Here is a 24,450-nt window from a genome sequence, read left to right as displayed (position 1 = left end):
AATGATAATGACATGCATGTAGTCTGTGATAGTATATAGGAAATAACGCAGCATCATACATAATATACATACATACACGCATAGTATACACACATAGAGACTATACAGACATTTACAAAAACATACTTTAGACGTGTACTGAGGTTATGCTGGCATGTGTCTGGTGCAGTGGCGTATCTAGGGGGGGGGGGGCAAGGGGGGCACGTGCCCCGGGCGCCACTCCTTGGGGGCGCCAAAAACGAAAAAACGAAGAAGAAGAAGAAAAAAGGGGGAAGAAAAGGGAGAAGAAGAAGAAGAAGAAGAAGAAAAAAAAACCATCGACCGGGGGGGGGGGGGGGGGGAGGGGGGGGTAGAGGGAGGGGGTGGGGGCAGAAAACCAAATCAAACAAGATAAAAACAAAACATGATGATGCGGACAAAATGACAATGTATATATATATATGTGTTCACACATGTCATTTTATATCTAGCTGGCAAAATGTTACACGGAGCAGCGGCTGCAATTTCTTTCGTTCTGAAGCGATCGCCGATTGGATCAAAGGAGGGCGCCAACGGTTTCGAACATGGGGGGGGGGGCGCAAAAAAAATATCAAACAAGATAAGAACAAAACGTAATGATGACGCGGAAATATACAAATTTCGGCTCACTCGCTCGTACTAATTTAGAGTATTTTTTTCAAGTCCTCCGTTTGTTGGTATAAATCGTTATCTATAAGGCCGTCACTATTATCATGATTAGAATTGTAAGATTTAATAAGCAAAAAAAAAATGACAAGAATTCCATGTTTTGTAAGCTGAAATACAAAATTTTCGGCTCGCTCGCTACGCTCGCTCGCCAAAATTTATCAAAAAAAAAAGAAAGATAAGAACAAAATGTGATGATGACGCGGAAATATACAAATTTCGGCTCACTCGCGCGTACTAAGATGGAGTATTTTTTTTAGTCCTCAGTTTGTTCGTATAAATCGTTATCTATAAGGCCGTCACTAATATCTTGATTAGAATTGTAAGATTTAATAAGCAAAATAAAAATGACAAGAATTGCATGTTTTGTAAGCTGAAATACAAAAATTTTCGGCTCGCTCGCTGCGCTCGCTCGCCAAAATTTATCAGGAAAAAAAGAAGATAAGAACAAAACGTGATGATGACGCGGAAATATACAAATTTCGGCTCACTCGCGCGTACTAAGATGGAGTATTTTTTTCAAGTCCTCATTTTGTTGGTATAAATCGTTAGGTTATCTATTAGGCCGTCACTATATCTTGATTAGAATTGTCAGATTTAATAAGCAAAAAATGACAAGAAAAAAAGAAGAAGATAAGAACAAAACGTGATGATGACGCGGAAATATACAAATTTCGGCTCACTCGCGCGTAGTAAATTAGAGTATTTTTTTCAAGTCCTCATTTTGTTGGTATAAATCGTTAGATTATCTATTAGGCCGTCACTATATCTTGATTAGAATTGTCAGATTTAATAAGCAAAAAATGACAAGAATTCCATGTTTTGTAAGCTGAAATACAAACATTTTCGGCTCGTTCGCCAAAATTTGTCACAAAAAAAAGATAAGAACAAACATAATGATGACGCGGAAATATACAAATTTCGGCTCACTCGCGCGTACTAAGTTGGAGTATTTTAGTTTGTTGGTATAAATCGTTATCTACAGTATAAGGCCGTCACTATATCTTGATTAGAATTGTAAGATTTAGTAAGCAAAAAATGACAAGAATTCTATGTTTTGTATAAGCTGAAATACAAAAATTTTCGGCTCGCTCGCTGCGCTCGCTCGCAAAAATTTATCACAGTTTATTACATTTAAATCACTCTCAAAAGACCCCTTTTAAGTGCTTGAAAAAGCATAAAGTCCCTACCGGTATGGGGTTGGGGTTGAACACTTTTTCAGAAATTAGGGGCGTAGATTTCCGCGCTTGCCCCGGGCGCCGTTTTCCCTAGATACGCCACTGGTCTGGTGCTCATACCTTTGTGCGAACGCTACATTGCTGGGGGTGTGTATTCGTTAGAGTTTGTGAGCGTGAGTGGATGTAATGATAGTAATGACAGTAATTTATTCTCATATCACCCCATTAGGGTATTGGAGAACATAATTTCAGCATATTAGCATGAAACATATTTACACTTTGCTGCAGATTTTTTAAACACTTTCTTTTACACTTTCACACATATTATTTACATCTAATCCAGGATGAAACTTATTTACACTGTATGATGAAACACAATCACATTGAAGTATAAAACATATTTACGCAAAGAGGAAAAAATCCGTAGGGCCTATATTAAAGGTCAATCTTTATAGCCTTAGATAAGAAACAATGTGACATCATGGCATATCAATACATCTAAAGAAGAACCTTAATAACAATAAAACAGTGATGCGTAACAAGGCGCCAGCAGTAACAGAAAACGAAAATTAACAATAATTGTAAAATCTTGTACATCATATTCTAGGGCTACACGACAAAGTATTGAAAAAAAAAACCAATTGTTTCATGATTAGTCAAGCTACTTTGATTAATCACTGGAGTAAAAAAGATTAAAAGCGAAGCAAAATGGTATTGCAATATTTAGCCAGATTTAAAAGTGTGCCTAAGCTTTTTGTGATGAATATTTCTGTGTGTGTGCGTGTGTGTGCGTGCGCGCGGGCACGCGAGTCGTGTAACGTTTGCATGATGTAAACGATATCATTGCCTCTGTTGGTTTTATTCCCCACTCGCAGGTTCATGCACCCACGTCGTGGACTCGATGTGACTGCACTGCGACTGCCATTCTGCAAGGAAGGCCTACGTGACACTCCACATTTTTATCAAAATGAATCATAGAAATTCTTACGTTATCATAAACCTCTGATTGTGTACTCGGCCCAGCTGCTTTTAATATTGACTGATAACACTGGGTTTATCAAACACCCACTGGTGGCAACGCTGATGAAGTGTGGGGACTTAAAATTCCCGGTCAGTGTATTGTTGAGTGCATTGTGTTATGTATTCATTATTATTATTATAGGTGTTCCCGGCCAATTTCGCACTTTTGTCAGTCCAATTCCTAATTGCTGCATTCAATTTAGCAAAATTTAGCGTAGATGACATGTTCGGTAGTTCAATTTTATGATATCTTCATTCAAATTCATTTTGGAGCATTCAAATTACCTTTAGCCTCATTCTAATTAACACTTTTTCAATTGAAATTTGTAAATCAAGCACCATTTCGTTATTCGTTCATTCAATTTAGAATGATATAGTCACGTGATCACGGACATGCCGCACTCGTTCATTCAAATTCATTTTTGGGCATCCAATTTAACATCTTTTGCAGTCAATTTAGCACGCATGTTTTTTGCTTTGGTTCTTTCTCTATTTTTTTTTGTCAACATAGTTATTGTTTTGCAAGCGTCATTACATTTCATATTTTCGTACTTATTTTAGAGATTTTGGCAACAGTTTTTTTTTCTTTCTTCAGTGTGCTTAGTGATTCTTCCAGTCCGAAGATAGTGCATCATGTGGCCACAACTTATCTGGCCGTTGAGTGCTTTATTCCGAGTGTGTCGGCCAGTTCTAGGAAGTCAAGGTTATGATCATCAAATGTTCCTATAATTCTTTTCCTGTCTTCTTGAGAAATACGTCTGTATCTAACTTGTGCTGTCATGACTGTAAGAAGATGAAGTTAATCTGTAGTATTGGTACATGTAAGCCTAAAATGACAAGTATGAAAGAAAAGGGGCGTTATAGAACAACAAACTCGAGTTATATATGGTAGAAAATATGATACTTTTACTGCTTAACAGTGCGTGGATGAAACAAAACGTCACATAGAAATACGCGTTTAAATGTTATCACCTTTTCAAATAAGAAATAACATGACGTTAATTTGAATGAACATATTAGGAATTTGACTGCCCATACGCGAAATTGAATGACTGAAATTCCCCTTTCGGCCAGTGTTGGCGAATTTGAATGACTGAAGATCACGTGCCAATTTGAATGCTCGTTTTACGAATAATTCGAAAGGCACATGTGCGAACTTCATTGATCGAAATGCTAAATTGAACGACCAACTTGCAATTTTGAATGACAGAATGTGCAGTGACGAGGATTTTCGCTAAATTGAATGAACCTTTTATCAAATGGACTGACAAAAGTGCGAAATTGGCCGGGAAAACCTATATTATTATTATCATTATTGCTATTATTATTATTATTATTATTATTATTATTATTATTATTATTATCATCATCATCATCATATTTCTATTCTTTTAAACGATTAGGCCTAATCTTTTAATGTGGGAACCACCTCTTGTTAGGGCAATCGAGTTCTCCTAACGATAACTCCGTATTCCCTCCCTCCCCCCCCCCCCCCCCCCCCCCACAGTCCCCAGCATACACAGTGCTCTCGGAATACTCTGATAACACGCCCACAGCCCGTTGCGTTCGAGACAAAGCTACATTTTCAACACCCATTTTACAAAAAGAAAGATGAAGACACAAGCGGAAACAAATGGCATATACATACAACCAATATCAAGCACAATGTATGTATACGTCGCCCTATATGAAGGACACTACGTATTGTCCATGGTGTTATGTATTCATATTTGGTTCGTTGATTTTTGTGGGAACCATCTCAGTATGTGCGGGGCAAATCCCTCCTTCCTAGCTCCTCCCCCTTTTCCCGTATTTTCGTTTATCATAATAAATGAGTCGATTCGATTTTGTATAACTATGTATTATATTCATACTTCTTTGGAAATTGGATAAATGAATGAAATGACATGAAATGAATCTTGTACGAACACTGTGACTGGGGTCTTTTCTAATGCGTGTTTGGCGATAGCCTACAGCATGCGACGTGTTTTTAACCATATTTCAATGGCTACATGTCAATAGATTCTAATGATCTGCCCTAGAAGCCCACTAATAAATACATATACCTGTGTAGGTAATACACTGCTCCTGCCTTTACTGAGACATTGCCACATCAGCCGCGCTGAAGAGTTAATGATTTCGCAATAATGTACCGAAGGAGAAAAACACGGCGACATGTTGGGTCCTAGTCTCAACCTTTCGATCGCCTAGTTTTTGATAGTTTGTACATTATGACAGCCTCTCCTGTGTATTCAAAACATGAATAACCAACACCTCCAGTAGCATTTATTTATCATACAATAAATCAGCAAATCCGTCGTATATAACACAAACCTTTCTTTGAATCTTTTATGATTTAAATCACGAAAAAAGCCTGCAGTTTTAGACTACCACATGCGAAGCGGGGATTCCCCTCGCTTCTGCTGTTGTTACTTCTGCTGCAGCTGGCTGCAGCATCTGCCTGAGTTCATGACGCAACAAAGACAGTACATTTGTATCAATACATGCGCGAGACTGTGTCTGAGGTTCTTTTCGTGGCCTAGATGTATATATCAGTTATTAGAAAATCTACTTCATCTAAGGTAAGTCTCTTGCATATCATGTTATAGATTCCTGACCGATTCAATTTAGCTGATGACACGTTTGCTCGGAGGTCATAGAAGTCCACGTTCTGATATTGATAGTTTCACAGTCCTAGTGTTGACTTGATTTTTATGCAGAAGCGGTTGTATTATGCTAAACTATCCTGGGATATAGACAGTAGGCCTAAAGGCCTATATTTTTGAGATTGTCTCCCCCAGGTTTTCCTTCATTATGGCGTTGTGACCTGGTTCCAGGTAGCATATTTTAGTGATGTACATGGATCGTAAGCAACACACTCTTCAGTTGGAGAGGTACTGATTTTGTAAGCGCGCTCTGATTAACTTACTGGTTTTGTAAGCGCGCTATGATTACATTATTTTCTCATCAATCGTTGCAGATTCGCAGAGGTAGATGTTGCAGTGGTTATATTAGTATAGTCAAAGATGTTGAATTGTTTAAATCCGTTTTCCGTTTGTTATTTACAAGCGCGGAGTATTCGGGGCTTACAGCCAAACAAGCTCGCTTTTATATAGGTCCCGTCATACTTCTCTAATATTAGTACAACCCGAAACGTAACTTGATATTGACCAGGTGTCTTCGAAATCATTGAGTGTATATAAAATGTGTTTTCCCTTTTCTCTGTCTACTATCTACAAACTGCAGAGATTTCGTGTTCACATTATTTTCAAAGTAACCTGACATGAAAAAATAATACGTATGAAATAAAATGAATGGAATTGAATTGAACTGAATGTTGGTGCGATGTGAGAGGCGGTGTGTATTCTTATGCATTGTAGCAGAAACAATGTCAGAATTAGGGGTTATTTATTGTGTCAACATCAGTCAACCTCGCTTAAGTTGAAGCCAAAGGACCCGGAGAGAACCCGTTTGACTTAGGTAAGTTTCGTCATACCGAATAGAATCGAAAACACATGTATTTTCATCCGGGTAGTGTATTTTCATCCGGGCAGACTATTTTCTTTTACTAAGTCTTTTTCCCCCAATTTATTCGACGTCGACTTGGGAGATGATGACTGTAGTTTCTGTCCCATGTAAAAGAGAAATGGTAACTCCCCCTGCATTAAACTACAGTCAATATCGCCTACATATATAGACTTCGCAAAAACTGAAAAACTGGTTCAGTCAAAGAAATAAGCAATTGTACTAAGTACCAGTATGGATATTATTATGGGGTTTTTTTTCGCAAGTCGAAATTCGCATAAGTCGAAGGATTTCTCTGATACCGTTGGATTCGCCTTATGCGAGGTTGACTATAGGATGTGGTATACCTGGAAGCAATGGGTAGATTAACTTTTTACATTATGTGTTCATTGTTACCGGTTTTAACTTTCAGAAACCATGGGTAACATGTTCACGTATTTCATCGACGTGACCGAGATCGATGAAGATGAAGGTGATGAGTCTGATACTTCGGATCGTGTTCGGGATGCGGTCAACGCACTTTCACTTCTCGAGCTAACGTCTGATCCGAGCCCTGAGTTGAAGGCTGAACTAGAGGAGGCACTGTCCCCCCGTGTGCTCGGCAGAGCCTTCAAAGAAGAATAGTAAGATTTCATTTTATTTCATTTATTTAGTTAGTTAGTTATGTTTGTATGTATTCATTCATTCATTTATTCATTCATTTATATATCTTTATATGCATAAATAATTGTATTTATCTAATTATTTATTTATTTATTTTATTTATTCAAGACCTTAATTGTATAATATTCCACAATAAAATTTTCACGCCTAATAAGTGTTAAGCACAAAGTGCATGAATGTTGTTTTACCAATGTGAGCATAGTCATGATCGATTTCAATAATAGTTGGTTCATAATATGTTAAGTTGCATTGATAATATTTCTAGTAAAAGACAGATGAAAATTGTTATTGCTGATAACACATCGAGCCACCATGCTAATGGTTTAAGCAGCTAAAATTGTAAGAAAAATGATGATGAATATAATATATTTCATTCAACATTCTTCACTAAATCAATAAACATGGTAACACAAAATCACTGAGCTGCATTTCCCCCATCAGGATTGTACAGGGAACACAAGGCAGAGACAAAATAGAAATCGAACATAGAAAACGATATCCAAACAAAATGATACCGAAAAGAATATCAAAGCAATATCGTCAACAATCTTCAAGACAGCTAAATATGATCACAAGCATAATTACAACAGAATCGAAATTGTGAAGCTATAATGATACAACACACTATATTTAACTCATACATCTCCCTCACCTTATATATATCCCTGTGAGGATGACAGGTGTAGCTGAATCTGAATGTTTCCCGTCCGAATACACTCAATTCTAGTCTTGAATGGGTTAAACTGTTTCATTGATTCTTCTCTCATTCGTCTATTCCCTCCTATACTCTGATCTCTCACCATTCTGCTTGAAGAGTAGAAAGACGAGACGTTGATGACACAATTATAGCAGTTGTGTTTATGATAGCAATGATAACCGTAACCACGTCGTAGCAAGTCCTCTCGTTACAGCATGTCTTAACAAGTAATCGCCATTTTATATAGAATGACAGGTAGAAGCTTATGTTCAAATGATAAGGTATACCAACCCTTATACGCGTATAGATTTATGGAGAATGTGTCTGATGTGGTTATGGGATAGTGATCTGTATTATTAGGATACATAATACTGATTGAAGAATTGTTTTCTCCAACAAACATACCAGCTCTGCAGAGTCGTGTGAAAAGATGGCCTGTCGTGTGCTAAAATGGTGGCATAATGTACAAATAAATAGAAGGTAAAACGTTTGTAAGCAGATGTGTTTTGATATTGAGGAAAGAGTCTTTATCAATTGAATTAAATTAAATTAATGAATAGTTTATTCATTTCCATTAGAGAAGGAAAAGACAACATGATTCAAAGCGGTATCGAATTGTAGACGTGTGTAATCAGTGACATCAATTGCAGATTCATATGTATCCTTTAAATACTGTAAATTCCCCTCAGCCGATCCCAAGATCCCCAAATATACAAGACACTAGTGTTGTATTCATTTCCTCTGCTCCTATATACCACAGCACGCAAGTACCATGTACGTCAGAAGCTCGTCAAACATTCAGCAAGCTTGTCGACCCAGCCCACTTGAAAATGGTAAACTTGCTATTTCAATTTACTTCAATAATTTATTCATTTCAATAAAATTACAGGATACAAAGCGGTACTGTGTCAATTTAACTTTCATCCAGCTGGGAAGGAGAAATTATTGAACACAATGTGAAATGTGTGGATGAATTGTATTAGTTTGCTATAGAGAAAATACTTAGCTACTTTCAGATTAAGCTGCATTTGGTTTGCTTTGAAACATTGGTATTTGGCAAAGTATCAGGCCTGGTGCAGCTTATGCTTTCTGACTTTCTGAGTAGTTTTCACAGTAATTTGGGACAATCTTCCTTTTTCTCAAGGATGGGTTGTACATGAAACATTTTTTCTCTGTTTTTTTGTTTTGAGTCTGTTTGTTTGTTTGCTTGCTTGTTTATTTGTTTTAATCAGATGTCCCACCCATAGCAATTATTGCGTTACATTCATTGGTTACGCCGGGTAATGCAGCCTAATGGTTATGTAAGATTTCAACACGTACGAGTGATTTATACGTGTTTATACCACGTGTACACTCCTCTTGTGTTGTAAAAAGGCATACTTAAAGGGGAAGGCTAGTAACTGATCAGTGGGAATCAATGGAAATGCTGCGAGAAGATTGTTCCAATCCTTATGGGATTCATTCAAGAGTACATTATATATCTATTGTTGTGTGAAAATTATTTGCTTCAGAATGGTCTCATATTCAAGTAATGTGCAGTTTAATGTTTCCGGGTTAGGATGCCTGGTCAGTGACGGGGCATTAATCTGCACATTACTTGAATATGAGACCGTTCTGAAGCAAATAATTTTCACACAATAAATGTAATGTACTCTTAAATGAAACCCACAAGAATTGGAACAATCATCCCCCAGCATTCGCACTGATTCGCACTGATCAGTTACTAGCTTCCCCTTTAATATCGGGAAATCCCCAACAGGTAGCGGCGATCATCAGGAAGCGGTACCACGATGTAGGAAGCAGGTTATGCCGGGCTGGGCCGCGCGACCACGCCCGGCTGCGAAGCCTTCCTCTCATTCTGGAATGCTCGGCTTTCGACCTGGTCAACGAGTCGTGGAGCCGGCAAATTGTCGTCCTCATGGCGGAGATCATCAACGAATTGGTAGAAAAGGGACCGGCTTGCTTCCAACAACTTGGTAAACATAAATAGGGCACAACAAAGATAACGGATTAAACAAAACACACAATAATATGGCAAATGAAACAACGTCACAGCAAATACAATCAACCCTCACTTCTGATATTGTGTGAGCAAATCGCAATTAAAATGATTTTGTAAGATTGAGATCATAAATGTATTCTAACTGAATGAATGAATGAATAAATGATATTCTCTAAATAAATGTAATTGATCGTTGAATAAAGAATTACCAAGAAAATGGGAACGTTGTGACTGTGGTTAATTCTGTTGTCATTACACGTAGTTGAATACGGATTTTCCTTTCATTGGAATTGCAATTTTCTCATTACCTTCATCTCCATCTGTAGTAATAGTGAATGCTTTTACATGTGATAAGTTTGTGTTAATCAAAAGTTTGTAGGAAGTGAATTGATCCCTGAAAATAAGGAAATTACGTAGATCATCAATGATAATTGACCGCAATATTTTTGTCTATCTAAACGTAGGTATAATTGTAACGAAACTAACAGAGATCATTATGAAGAATGATATCAACAGGCACCATTTTGGCATCAGTAAATAAGAACTTACAGACGCTGTATAAACTGGGAGTCATTATAGTCATATCGAAATTGATCAATGATATTAATGAATACATGCAATAACAAATCTATTCTTACAGGTTATTTTCTTCATTACACTACTATAATGGTAAAAATTGTGGTACAGTAGACGCCGCTTGATCGGGACAACTCTAGAGTATATAAGATTCACCAGCTTAAAAGAAGTCAGATATAGATCTCAGACGTATGAGTGTGTGTGTGCGCGCGTGTGTGTTTGTGTGTCTGTGTGTTGGGAGTGGCTTTGTCTACCTTTTTTTTCTATTCTGTGTATCTATCTGTATCAACATGTCCCCTCACTCTTTTCGTCAGTCAACTGGTGGGAAAACGACGATGACCTCCTTCAGAGATTGGTGTGTGTGTTTCGAGAAGGGATTCGTGGGTTGCGCACGAGCCGAGAATACATGGAAATCAACACGCTCTTCGTTCTGGTTGAGGCACTTGGACACCTAAACAAGGTACCTCGGAGAGACAAAGACGATTATAAACAATGAATGCTAAACATTTTGAATGTGGGCTCACATCTCACACTGATAATATGTCATTATTATTTTGGATCAACGGTCAGTCCCCTAATGAGTGGTTCAAAGAGCTTCACATGATCATTTATGTATTTTCACCTATACTCGATTTCAGAATACTGGTCTGTTTGACATTCCATGGATGCTATGTGGAAAATGACGTCACTGATTATGACAATTTCTAAATAGTGCACTATTAGTGAAGTGATGACACAAAACAACTGTGACATCACAAAGCAATTCTGACATCGCACGCTGCTTCGTGTACTGTCACTTTGTGAAATATACGAGAAATGGCACAAATAAAAACAACCGTGACATCGCGCTCTGCTTCTTAGGGTCAGGATCCCTCTAGAATATCGCATCCACCACACGACTTCTCGCCTCACAATTTGCCTTCTTTTATTCGAATATTTCATCCCAAATAAATTATACTAAAAAAAAATACTCTTCCTACTTTCGAATTTCTTATTATGGGCCTCGGTGCCTTTAAAAGTACCTTTCACTTCGGGACTGCGCCCCTCAGTGAATAAATACTATTTGGAGTCACCTCTGCCCATAGTTTTAACCAGAAATCCTCAAGGCAAGGTACATTTTTATGCAATTGTTGCTTCTTCTAAAACCCCACAACTTCACTTGCCAATATGGTTACAACTACTGACATATATAGTCAAATACGTACAACTGCGGTATTACTACGCTACTACGCATGCGTAAATTTACTGCTGCCACTAATGTGAACATAAAAAAATGCTTCATCCTAAAGTACATTGTATACTCATATATCTGTACATAGATATTGATGTTGACATAGATATTGATTTAGATGATATCGTATACCGATACTACTTGGTAGCGCCCTGTGAATGCTACTGTTTACTTTAACACCCACTGCACTTATCTAGGTAAACGAAGATGCTCAGTGTATCATACCTCGCCGGCTGTTTTATCTCAGGGACATACCGGATGACGAACTCATACGTCATTTTGCGCTCCATTGCCAAATCGCTATGGACCGCGATTCGGGACGCACAGTCACGGAGGCAAGTATTTTCCTACGATTTTAAGAGCGAAACAAAATGCTTGAGAAAAATCGGACACATAAGACAAAAAATATGTAAATTGTAAAAGTTGAGAGAGTTAGACAAATTGAAACCCTCTAATGATGCTGCTGTTATTTAGGCAGTTTTTCATTAGTTTTACGTACTTTTTTCAATAATTTTTATGTATTAACATGTAAAAAGATGTTGATATAGTGTCATAAACTGAAACTGCTGTACAAAGTAACAGTATAGTCACACCAAGGAGGTCCCCCCCCCCCACACACACACGGACACACACACACCATACAATTTTTTTTTCTTCAAATGTTTGGTATGACTGAAAAAAAAAAATATCCGCTGTGGGAACACAGGCAACATGATATCAGGATGGAACATCAACATGTTTATAATAACGAACTGACATTATTTTCCTAAAGTGTAATTCTCAAAACGTACTATGTTTGTGAGCAGTTTGCTGTTACTATATAAACAAGATACGTGTATTACAAAAATAGATAAACATCAGACAAGCTTTCTAGATATAATTATGCAAACGAAATATCCTTATTCTAAAGGGTTTGCGTGACACGAAAAGAAACTGTGTTGTTCGAGACAGCTCAACTACATTCAATGCTTGTATGATATGGGTTGAAACATGCAATACTGACGTAGATATATTTATTATTACATGATACCCGGTATTGTCATTTCTAATCGATACAACAGGCCTTTACTTGGATGGAATACCCATTTCTGTTGAGTGTTCCTGCAAAGTGGCTTCTCCTCTCCGATATGCTTCGCAAACATCAGGTTTAATTGTCCAACCAACTTTTCTTTTCTTTTCTTATTATTTTTATCTGTCAATGTAACTTTCGCTGGTTCTCCCCACTGACTTGGATTTATTTTAGATTGAATTGATCTATGAGGTCTGATATCAACACCATTCATGATAGCGCAAACTAAATGTGACGGCCAAGCTCAAAAGCCGCAAAAGTCACAGATCATAATTCCTCTGTAATGGACCAAAATATATCATTTGTATTGATCAACTCAAGATTTTTAAGTTTGTTCTACTTGAGAGAGTACTCTTTTCTCACCCTACCATCAAAATTTGCAGGTAAATTCTGGCAATTTGACAAAATCGAAATCGTGATGTTTGAAGGGTTTTTTTCATATACTTTCACTGTGAAATGGAATGTGTCCCATTGATACTTCTGCACAGTATGTGTTTTACTGGAGTAAAATGATTTCTAATAAGAATTTGAAACACCATCAATTGTTTCCCTATAGGGTCTACAATAATATTATATTCCACAAGTACTAGCTACTACTGCTATATCCTTGGATTCAGATGTAAGTTTCTTAGGAACATATGATATTGTATGTTTAATTCATTCACAGGATGAACTGAAGGAGGGCGTACACTATAGAAATTTTCTTAAAGAAGTGGCTCACCAATTTACGATGCTATTTGGGCAATCGGATCCGGACCTTTTAAGAGACGATTTGGAGCCCATCTTTATCAACTTCAATGATGTCAGAAGAGGGCGTGACATCATTCATTCGGCTCTTCAGAATGTCGACAGATGCTGGGCTGCTGGGAGTGACACGTGGCTGCTCCCTCTCAACGTGAACTTTGAGAACGAATATGCTCTGGATTTTGGCGGGCCACGTAAGGTTAGACGTGACGAAGTTTTTTTTTTTTTTTTTTGATCGTGTAACCGTAATGGAAGGTTGTCATGGAAAGTAGGGTAAAAAGTCTTTGATTTGAGCACTTTGCTGTTAATGTGTAATTGTTTGTTCAAGTTGCAGAACCGTCAACAGCCTCTCAAAATCACTGAAATTATCAAAACTATAGATCTTAACCCTAAAACGGACACCCCCTCCCTCCCCCTCCCCTTTAAATTTGCTGCATACAAATGATATCATATAAATCATAGTGGTAATAGACTGAAAATGGCTTATGTATCTGAACCGTAACAGTATGTGTGTGTGTGTATGTGTGTGTATAGTTTGTTTTGTTTAAGATAACTGAATGACTTGGCTTCTGCAGACAGTTTTACTCACATCGTGCAAATGGATGTATAGTACTCGGCCGTTTTCCCACTCACATTCACAGGAATTCTTTCAGGAGCTCTTCAAGGAACTCATGGACACCAGTCGGATTTCTGTTTTCAGGAAGTTGGACGAAAGTATTTCATCACTCCTGTGGTTCAACGCGGTGAATATTAGTATTTGCATTTTATTCAGACAAGAAAAAAAAGTCCAGGGAGCGGTATTAATAACAGTGCATTTCATTATCCCCAATGTCAGAAGTGCATTTATTATACAATAATTATCTGAACATCACACAAATAATGAAAACATGAAAGAATATGTGAAGGAGGGGGGGGGGAGTGAAAGCACCTCACTGGAGCACACAATGAACATCAAACATTATACGTCAAATGCAATTTTTATAACAGAAAGCAGATTTCTGCGGATGGATTAAAGTCTCACCGATGAACAAGCCGGCGGCCATTCTGTCCTCACGTGCAATATCCAGCATTAAACACTGGCCTACATATCAGGTAAAGGCCGTGTCACACCATTCCGGGCAAGCTACGCGGGCTTGTGGCGAGGAGGTAGTTTCCAGCACGTAGAAGATTTTCAGCTGGCGAACAAGAATGTTTGCAATTTTCATTCATGCCTTGTCATACCGTACGGGGGAACTTCTGCGGCTTGGCTTGCGGGGAAACAAATTTACTCCCCGGAGCTCTCCGCAGTTGGCCCGCACCTGACAGTATCTAGCGCGTAGTTGCCCGGAGGTGCTCACGCAAGTCCGATTTAACCGCAGCCAAGTTTTGAGCATGACCAAAACTTTTTCCGGGTGAGTCGCGGGAATGCCCGTAGAGGTCCACGCAGAACGTCAGTAGGAGACCCTTAGCGGCAGTACTTCCCAGGCAATTCCCACGCAGGTACTTTGCAGTCCCGTATGCAGCCAAGATAATGAAATTCTGTGAGATTTCAGCCATTCCATTAGAGGAATTCCTTCACTGAGTTGTCAGCCCCCACGCGACTGGTACAAAGGTCACACAGTATACTCGCAAGTATAACACCTCCAGCAAGTAAGACACATTGCGCTGACTCGCACAAATCCTTTTCCGCCCTCAGGAATGTCCGGTATGCTAGAAAATCCCTACACGTAACAAGCCCGAGTAGCTTGCCCGGAAAGGTGTGACAGGGCCTAAACACAGTTGCGGGTAAAAAAAAAAAAAAAATGCATGCGCACCTCCGGGCGACTACTTTTGAGATACATGCTAGGTACTGTCATGTGCGGATCATCTACGGGGACCTCCGGGTAGTCAAAATTGTTCTTTGCAAGTCGCACGCAAGGCTGGTGTGACACGGCCTTAAAGGCCGTGTCACACCATAACGCGGGCTTTTGGCGAGGAGGTAGTTTCCAGCACGTAGAAGATTTTCAGCGGGCGAACAAGAATGTTTGCAATTTTCATTCATGCCTTGTCATACCGTACGGGGGAACTTCTGCGGCTTGACTTGCGGGGAAACAAATTTACTCCCCGGAACTCTCCGCAGTTGGTCCGCACCTGACAGTATCTAGCGCGTAGTTGCCCGGAGGTGCTCACGCAAGTCCGATTTAACCGCAGCCAAGTTTTGAGCATGACCAAAACTTTTTCCGGGTGAGTCGCGGGAATGCCCGTAGAGGTCCACGCAGAACGTCAGTAGGAGACCCTTAGCGGCAGTACTTCCCAGGCAATTCCCACGCAGGTACTTTGCAGTCCCGTATGCAGCCAAGATAATGAAATTCTGTGAGATTTCAACCATTCCATTAGAGGAATTCCTTCACTGAGTTGTCAGCCCCCACGCGACTGGTACAAAGGTCACACAGTATACTCGCAAGTATAACACCTCCAGCAAGTAAGACACATTGCGCTGACTCGCACAAATCCTTTTCCGCCCTCAGGAATGTCCGGTATGCTAGAAAATCCCTACACGTAACAAGCCCGAGTAGCTTGCCCGGAAAGGTGTGACAGGGCCTAAACACAGTTGCGGGTAAAAAAAAAAAAAAAAATGCATGCGCACCTCCGGGCGACTACTTTTGAGATACATGCTAGGTACTGTCATGTGCGGATCATCTACGGGGACCTCCGGGTAGTCAAAATTGTTCTTTGCAAGTCGCACGCAAGGCTGGTGTGACACGGCCTTAAAGGCCGTGTCACACCATAACGCGGGCTTTTGGCGAGGAGGTAGTTTCCAGCACGTAGAAGATTTTCAGCGAGCAAGAATGTTTGCAATTTTCATTCATGCCTTGTCATACCGTGCGGGGGAACTTCTGCGGCTTGACTTGCGGGGAAACTAATTTACTCCCCGGAGCTCTCCGCAGTTGGTCCGCACCTGACAGTATCTAGCGCGTAGTTGCCCGGAGGTGCTCACGCAAGTCCGATTTAACCGCAGCCAAGTTTTGAGCATGACCAAAACTTTTTCCGGGTGAGTCGCGGGAATGCCCGTAGAGGTCTACGCAGAACGCCAGTAGGAGACCCTTAGCGGCAGTACTTCCCAGGCAATTCCCACGCAGGTACTTCACAGTCCCTTATGCAGCCAAGATAATGAAATTCTGTGAGATTTCAGCCATTCTATTAGAGGAATTCCTTCACTAAGTTGTCAGCCCCCACGCGACTGGTACAAAGGTCACACAGTATACTCGCAAGTATAACGCGTCCAGCAAGTAAGACACATACGCTGACTCGCACAAATCCTTTTCCGCCCTCAGGAATGTCCGGTATGCTAGAAAATCCCTACACGTAACAAGCCCGAGTAGCTTGCCCGGAAAGGTGTGACAGGGCCTAAACACGGTTGCGGGTAAAAAAAAAAATATGCATGCGCACCTCCGGGCGACTACTTTTGAGATACATGCTAGGTACTGTCATGTGCGGATATCTACGGGGACCTCCGGGTAGTCAAAATTGTTCTTTGCAAGTCGCACGCAAGGCTGGTGTGACACGGCCTTAACAGTTGAACCCGCTTAAGCGTTGTGAACAGAGGTGCGCGTGTAATGCAATTAATGCATGTGTTTTGGTATGTACATGCATGGATAGTCACTTTGTTCAAACCGTCGGTGCAGATGAGGTTTGCATTGGAGACGTAGATTTTTTTTTACATTCAATATCCTTCATTGAATATTCTGTTAATGTTATTATTCTCGTATAATGTTTAAGATATGTTCATGTTAGACGTAACTAAACACAGAGCAAGGTAGGAAGCTTTTATTCACATTGGCCATCTAGGTTCTAAAATTCCAGCATTCAACATACTATTTATGATTTTATTCTGGTTGGGAAGTGACGAGCACTGTAACAGCTGCTTTACTTTATCATCAGGAATACAGAGAGCTGGACACTGTCAAAAAGATAGGGTTTCTGTTTGCACTGATGGTCTACAATCGCGCCATAATCACTGTGCCATTTCCAGTCCTCCTGTACGAGAAACTCTTGAACCAGAAGTGAGTATACCATCCAGCTGTAACCATGGCGACGCCTCCTTTTGCTGGTGATGCGCCTCTTTTAGGGAGGAAGAAACTCTATTCTATTATCGTACTTTCCCAGATGAATATGAGATGCAAGCCATTTCATCTTTACGCAGTTGCCAATATTAGATCATATCTTGCTGGATGGAATATGAAATGGTTTTTAATAAGATTTGATAACGTCTTTGTCATATTGTCGGGAATATCAGGCAGTCATCAAAATAAAGATATGTGCCCATTTTTTTTGTGATTTCTTTGCAAGTGATTCTTAGGATAACGTGTTGTTCAAGCATACCATTCGATTCAATTCATTTCAATTCAAACATTCGGATAATGATTTGCAAATCGTTTGCAAACACCTTCTTGTCACCATAGCAACACCAATCAATATCACAAGTAGCACAGAATTTTTACCGGTTCATCCAAGCAGCGAGATAAATCTTTCAGAGTTTGATATGAAGTAATTGATATCGCAGGATGCACTATACATCACGCCACTTTGCACGTTAACTAAAGGTTGGAGTCAGGATCATGTTAACGGCTGTTTTGGGGCAGTGTCTGATATTTTTTTTTTCCTTCTGTATTTGACGTCATCTCGAAGATCGCTGTGTTTCGAGGACCTTTCCGGGTTGGATGCACAACTTCTGAAACAACTTTGTGACCTCCGGAAGTACTCGGCCGATGACCTAGAGGCCATGGTCCTCAACTTCGCGGATATCAAACCCGGTGGTGAAGACATCCCTGTAACTCCTGACAACTTGTAAGGACGCTGCAATAGTTTAACTGTGGCTACGTAGTGGTTGCACATGCGAAGGAGTAATAGCGGAAATAGACAAAAATGCTTTTGGGTCATGAGTCACTTAAAATGTCAACCAACAAAATTGCAAATGTCATAGATGACGACAAAAATACAATATTTACCAAAAGTTAAGATCAATAGATACAAGGTGGTACATGATTGTATAAGGTGAATTAACAATGAAAGCTGATATTCTTCTAAACTCTCCAGTGAGTGGGCGTCCACTGATGATGCATCGATATTCTTATGATTTGCTATCGACATGCTTCCTTCCACTTCCGTCCGCCATTTTTGTTTAATTCCCCTTTCGGGACTGTAATGTATCATTTTGTCAATGGCTACTCTTACTAAAAAAGACTATACTATAGTTCAAGTTAAAGCTCAAGTGTTAACATTATATGTATGCAAGAGCACACACACACACATGCACGCATAGTACACATACATGTATATATGTTATTATATATATATATATATATATATATATATATATATATATATATACATATATATAATATATATATAATCGTCCTGCGCATGGCAGAATGTTTCTATACCTATATGCGCACTCCCACAGCCCGGCGACAATCTGCCGTGCGCAGAACTATTTATGAGAGTTCCGAAATATTTTTTGTTAAGTTTATCATTTAATGATATCTTAATCTGATACCTGTCTTACAGAGAAGATTACATCCAGCAAAAGGCCATGTTCTACATGGCCGTGGATCAATTCGATGCATTCTGCCAAGGGTTCAACATGATCGAAAGACCGCCGATACTTTCGATATTCCAGCCGGAGGAGTTCCGTGACGTCATTCTTGGGGAAAGATTAGATTGGGAATCACTGGAAAATGTAAGGCAATGACAATGATAAATTTCTTTAAAGAAAAAAACTTCAAAATTCCATCAATTTCATATTCAAATACATAACAAAGAGAAACAAATTCCATGTAGAACAGTGCGAAAATGAGCAGAATCGGATGACATTCTGAAACATTTTTCGGAAAACATTTCTTGACCAGTTATTGTGAATATTCAAATCTGCACGTTGATGATGTCATGCTCTCACAAATTCTTATTACGCATAAATCATGATCGTGTTTGAATACTCTCATTCCATGGTGAAAAGTGGTAAGGTATACCCGATATCATAATCGTCATCTCTATTCAAATCATTGTTATCATATCATACACATTATGGATATATAGTGTTATATTGAATGAAAAAAATTACTTTTAAACACGAAATGTACGTCTCTCCAAACTACAATTATATGCACGATGTTGTTTGTTTTAAAGTTGACAGCTATTGACCACATAGGCCATGTAAGCATATAGCACGTAAAAAATTACCGAATCATCTTAACATGTATTACCACACAAAAAATAGCAGCTTTTATGCATGTATAAGCATCTTATACTGATAATAAATTTGTCGCTGATGTAAAGGTACTGTAGCAGCCGAGACGCATATATTGTTTTCAGCGTACCAAAATAAATGTTTATTTTTTACCTCAACCGTAGACAGAAGAAATTGCATGTATACAAGACATGAGAGTGCTGATGGGATATCCGAATAACCAGTTCAATCCCATTCTGAAACTGTGATGTATCTAATTTTTCGATATTCAACTTTGGTATATCAAAGAGGAATACTTGCCCAGTTATAAGTGAGTCTGATCGCAAAGAGTAAAATCTTCTAGTACAACGGTGAAAATTGTATCAAAATTGGTTAAAAATTAGGGAAGTTATAAGCAACCTGATGTGGAATTTCAGAGGCATGAAGACAGTGATGGTACTTTTTGTCCGAGCCTTATTGGAATACAATGTAATTGGAATTTTTTGACGTCTTTTTCCTGTCTCTTTGAAATTTGTTATTAAACATTTTGCCTTTTTTTTTTAATTCTCCTGGGACTATATTCAGCATTTTTTTACCCTTTTATGCTTACTGAAATTCATATACATGTATTTCATCACTTTGATATACTGTACCCTTTTGGGAACATTAAGAGAAAATGAATATACAAATAGATAAGAAATGAACTACTGTAGAAAACATAATACATAATGTGGATAGAAATGTGAATAAAATGAGTATATGAATAGACAAACACATTGATTGATTCATTGATTGATTAATTAATCAATATGTTTAACGTTCGCAACGTTCGCTGGTGTTTAACGTTCGCAATTCTCATCCACCTGTTCAATGCCATGCAGAGCACCCGATACGAGCTTCCCTATCACCCGCAACATCCTGTGATCAGAAGATTCTGGAATGTCTTCCATCAGCTTGATGAAGAGGACAAACGGCGGTACTTGAGTACGTCTTGTCCTTGACTTTCACTTCCCCTTCCTACGCTGACTTTCCAGTCAATTGCCGATATGCTTCTACATTGCTCTAGAATGTCTATGACGTGAATTATTGCAACTTATTGACATATTGCTCTTTATCGATGTGAATAAACACATATTATTCGGTTTCCCAGTAGCAGCCATAATGGTAAAGAAAAAGCATGGGTAATCTTAGTTAATCGGGATCCGTTACGCTGATTGTCTTATTACATACTCGGTAAAAGTTTATGATCTTCAAGTCACAACCTTTAGAATGACTATCCGGAGAAACCAAAAACGAGGCAGATTAAAAAAAAAGCAGCTCCTGTCGAATAATGAACTTATCACATTACCATAATCTGCATGGATCAGATCCTTTTGGAAAGATTTGTTAATTATATTGCTCTACAATCGAAGACAGAGAAAAGCAGACAAGAAATCACGCTGACAAGCTACATTGGAGCATATTATAATCAAACCAGCAACGTATACTTTCTATTTTGAGGTTATCCCATGAGTTCGACACCCATAAGTCATACGACCCACGAGCTAGATATGGAAAAAAGGTCCATTAATCATACACCCACGAGTCATACAGCCCATGAGCTATAGACACCAAGTAAAAAATGCCCACGCGATTATAGCTAGACAATAAAAGACTATTGTGAAAGTAAAGTAGGCCCATGCGCTAGACCCCAGGCAAATATAAAAGGTCCATGAACACGATACTACATACATGGATCCCCGTGATGTAACGTCGAACTCGCGGGCTTTTTTTTTTGCGTAGTATCGAGCTCATGGACCATATTTGCCTTGTGTCTAGTTCGTGAACCGTATAGCTCAATAGGAGTATTTCAGCTGATGTCGAAATCGTGGACCTTGTTCACACAGTGTCTAGTTCGTGGGTTGTATGACTCGTGGGCTATATAACTCGCTGGTGTCGAGCTCGTGATGTGCACTCCCTAGTTAGATTTCCAGTGCCATATTATGGAGATGCACACTGTAAGGCTCCCATTTTCTTCAAACTTCCACCCATTTATTGATTTGTTTTACAACTGTTTACAGCTGAAAATTCATTTTTCAACTTTGCATGAAATTGCACTTAGATTTCTCGCAACTGAATTGTGGTTATTAACTGTGTATGATATTCAAAGATTATAGAGAATCGAGTTTTCCTATCTACTACATGTACGTATTTTGCTCTTACGGCAATGACGTCATTTGTGGTTATTGTAATTGAAGTAAAGGTGACAGGGATCATGATGCCGATGAAAATAATAAGAATCATATAGTGATATGGGTGATAACAAGGAGTAATATCAGTTAGGTCAATAGTTATGATGATAAGGTCTTATTTCCCGGATTTTCTCTTCCGTGTGAGCACTGCTTCTTACCCGGAGAACCTAGCCCATGTTCATACGACTACATCACCGGGAACCCATTTGGGAAGAGGGTCACTGTTGGTAGACATCTTGCCGGTCTAGGATGTAAGGATCATGTTTGAAAGTCCTGTTCTACGTTTGTTCCTCTTGTAGAATTCCTGACTGGATCCGACCACGTGCCGGTTGGTGGCTTCGAGTCGCTAAAATTCACTATCAAGTGGATGAACGCTCCGGAGCGACACGGGGACCCACCGGAAAGAGTATGCCCGGAGGTCATGACTTGTCCGGGTTACATCTCCATGGATCTTCCGGAGTACAAGTCAGAGGCTGACACGAAGTTTCGACTTCTGAAAGCAATCGAGATGGGCTCCACCTTCCACCGCGAAAGGCCTCAGTGACATTCGCAACAAAAGCAGACTTGATGAGAACTTGACAGAATTACTTTAATGTTTGTTTATTTGTTTGTTTCGTCATTTCCATCTGCGAAGATGGCTGGATAGCCCACATTCAGCTACGTTAAGCTGGTCTTCCATGGGGTCCAGTTGGATGTGAGGTGTGACCACTTCACCGGGTTAAATATCCTGCTCTTTGCGATGAATGAATGAAGCAGGATCTTTTACGTGCATGAGTTGTGACTCTCTCATACACGGGACCTCCATGTTATGTCCTATCCGAGGGACAGAGTGTTTTGCCTCTTGCTAGAGGGGACGGTATGTTTACACACAACATTGCTCGGTCCAGAATCGGGTTCGAACCCGGGCCCGTAGGATCGTGAGGCAGACTCGCTACCGATTGAGCCAACTCACCGTGTTGATGTGCTGTAGCTCACAATGATATGAAAACAAGAGAAACCATCTTTAAGTGAGGCAACTTCAGGGAAGACTCAGTAATTCACAGTAGTTTAAGGAACTATGACAGCTTCCAGACTCACTGATACAATGATCAAGCCGGGGAGATCATTAAATTTCAGTGGTCCGATATCTATTTGATTGGAACGAATCTGCCGCAAAAGTGACAAAGCGTTTATCATTTCTCCAAGCCAACTCTTGGAAAGAGTTCAAATCTGCAGGATATTCAAATAAATGACGTTGTTATTGAAGGCTGACTTACTGGTATGTTTGAAATCAATTGAGTGGAAGTTTTAACCCTTTTCCTGTTCATTTTTGTGCACAGGATTTAAATTGGGTTAAATGATGATTGTGTTATATTAAATATGTTCTTAAAGTCAAAAGTATTATGAACAACCGTATGAGGCTTTTTTTATCTACTCATCTGCTGACAATGATGAGGTTATTGTCGAGGTCCATGGCTGAAGTAAGACATTCAGTACTAAGAGAATTCAGGAGACATACTCGTGACGATACTTGCGATATATCTTATGATAAATCCAGAAATAAGAAGCAAGCACACGTATCTGAAGGCAGCTGTACCTACTGTATTAGGCTTTATCAAAAAATCTAACAGGACAACAGTTTTCTGTTGTCGGCACTGCAGTCGCTGATTGCAAATCAGATTGTATTGTTATTTATATAATGTTCACAGTTACATGACCACTCTCATTTGATTAGTATTTTCTTGGACTTCTCCAAGGCCTTCCGATACAATTAATCATGATATTTTACTTTACAAGTTATCACATTATGGAATACGTGGGAAGGCCTTGGAGTGGTTCAAGAGTTATTTATTATATAGAAGACAGTTTGTCACAATTAAAAATGACAACTCATTAATCAGAGAAGTTAAATGTGGGGTGCCTCAGGGAAGTCTGCTAGGGCCATCACTATTCATTATTTATATCAATGACTTTTGTCCAATATCTGCAGCTCTTTCCTTTATACATTTTGCCGAAGATACTAATGTATTTCTTGCTCACAGTGATATTGATATTCTTGTACAAAACGTTAATAGCAAATTGAAAAAAGTAACAAATTGGGTTAGAGCAAATAAGCTCTCGAATATTAAAAAAAAAACGAATGCTTTTTAGTAATACTGTTAGCACTTTAAGTACAGACATAGTTTTGGACGATACTCATCTAGAAAGAGTTTCATATTTGTAATTCCTTGGTGTTATTGTAGATGAAAAACTTTCTTGGAAATTGCATATTGATTATATCTGTAATATAATTTCACCTAATATAGGCGTTATCAATAGATTAAAATTGTGTTTCCCTAAAAAATCATTACTTATGTTATACTCTGCATTGATATTGCCTTACCTTTATTATGGAGTTTTAGTTTGGGGCAACACTCACCCAAATTTGTTGGATAGAGTGTTCCTCTTGCAAAAGAAAGCTCTCCGCGTCATTTGTTATTCTCCCATACGTTCTCACACAGATGTATTGTTTGCTCCTACTAAGCTGTTAAAATTTAGAGATTTGTTTTTATCTAATTTAGGACAATTTATGTATATATATATATAACAGTAACTCTCATCCTGATATCTTCCATTCCATGTTCCTAAAAAATCTGTCATTTCATGAATATCCAACTCGACGTTCTA

General features: G+C 39.0%; 2 protein-coding genes across 2 annotated transcripts; both read left to right on the top strand.

The window, feature by feature from the left end:
* The first annotated feature begins 5,389 nt into the window (after nucleotides 1-5,389).
* Nucleotides 5,390-11,935, top strand: LOC139725561 (uncharacterized). Its single transcript, XM_071636652.1, has 6 exons — nucleotides 5,390-5,464; nucleotides 6,820-7,030; nucleotides 8,528-8,600; nucleotides 9,527-9,743; nucleotides 10,660-10,805; nucleotides 11,774-11,935. The coding sequence occupies exons 2-6, from the start codon at nucleotides 6,825-6,827 to the stop codon at nucleotides 11,933-11,935; spliced, it is 804 nt and encodes a 267-aa protein (XP_071492753.1). The 5' UTR covers nucleotides 5,390-5,464; nucleotides 6,820-6,824.
* A 5,405-nt stretch (nucleotides 11,936-17,340) lies between these two features.
* On the top strand, nucleotides 17,341-23,512 carry LOC139725560 (ubiquitin-protein ligase E3A-like). The gene is made up of 5 exons (XM_071636651.1): nucleotides 17,341-17,411; nucleotides 18,037-18,195; nucleotides 18,916-19,087; nucleotides 20,455-20,557; nucleotides 22,104-23,512. Exons 1-5 carry the CDS (start codon nucleotides 17,341-17,343, stop codon nucleotides 22,346-22,348), a joined length of 750 nt encoding a protein of 249 aa, XP_071492752.1. The 3' UTR covers nucleotides 22,349-23,512.
* Nucleotides 23,513-24,450: the final 938 nt, after the last annotated feature.

The sequence above is a fragment of the Diadema antillarum genome, unplaced genomic scaffold, assembly GCF_040938485.1.
Source record: "Diadema antillarum isolate AM-2024a unplaced genomic scaffold, OU_Dant_1.0 seq00000049_RagTag, whole genome shotgun sequence".
Taxonomy (NCBI): domain Eukaryota; kingdom Metazoa; phylum Echinodermata; class Echinoidea; order Diadematoida; family Diadematidae; genus Diadema; species Diadema antillarum.
This window is presented reverse-complemented; position numbering and strand designations above follow the sequence as displayed.

Excerpts from the sequence above, each read along its gene's own strand:
- LOC139725561 (XM_071636652.1), top strand. The coding sequence starts at position 6,825 with ATGGGTAACATGTTCACGTATTTCATCGACGTGACCGAGATCGATGAA. Across the intron at positions 9,744-10,659 it reads GGCTTGCTTCCAACAACTTG|TCAACTGGTGGGAAAACGAC; the intron begins GTAAACATAAAT and ends TCTTTTCGTCAG. Across the intron at positions 10,806-11,773 it reads CACTTGGACACCTAAACAAG|GTAAACGAAGATGCTCAGTG; the intron begins GTACCTCGGAGA and ends GCACTTATCTAG.
- LOC139725560 (XM_071636651.1), top strand. The coding sequence starts at position 17,341 with ATGGTCTACAATCGCGCCATAATCACTGTGCCATTTCCAGTCCTCCTG. Across the intron at positions 18,196-18,915 it reads CCTGTAACTCCTGACAACTT|AGAAGATTACATCCAGCAAA; the intron begins GTAAGGACGCTG and ends CCTGTCTTACAG. Across the intron at positions 19,088-20,454 it reads ATTGGGAATCACTGGAAAAT|AGCACCCGATACGAGCTTCC; the intron begins GTAAGGCAATGA and ends AATGCCATGCAG.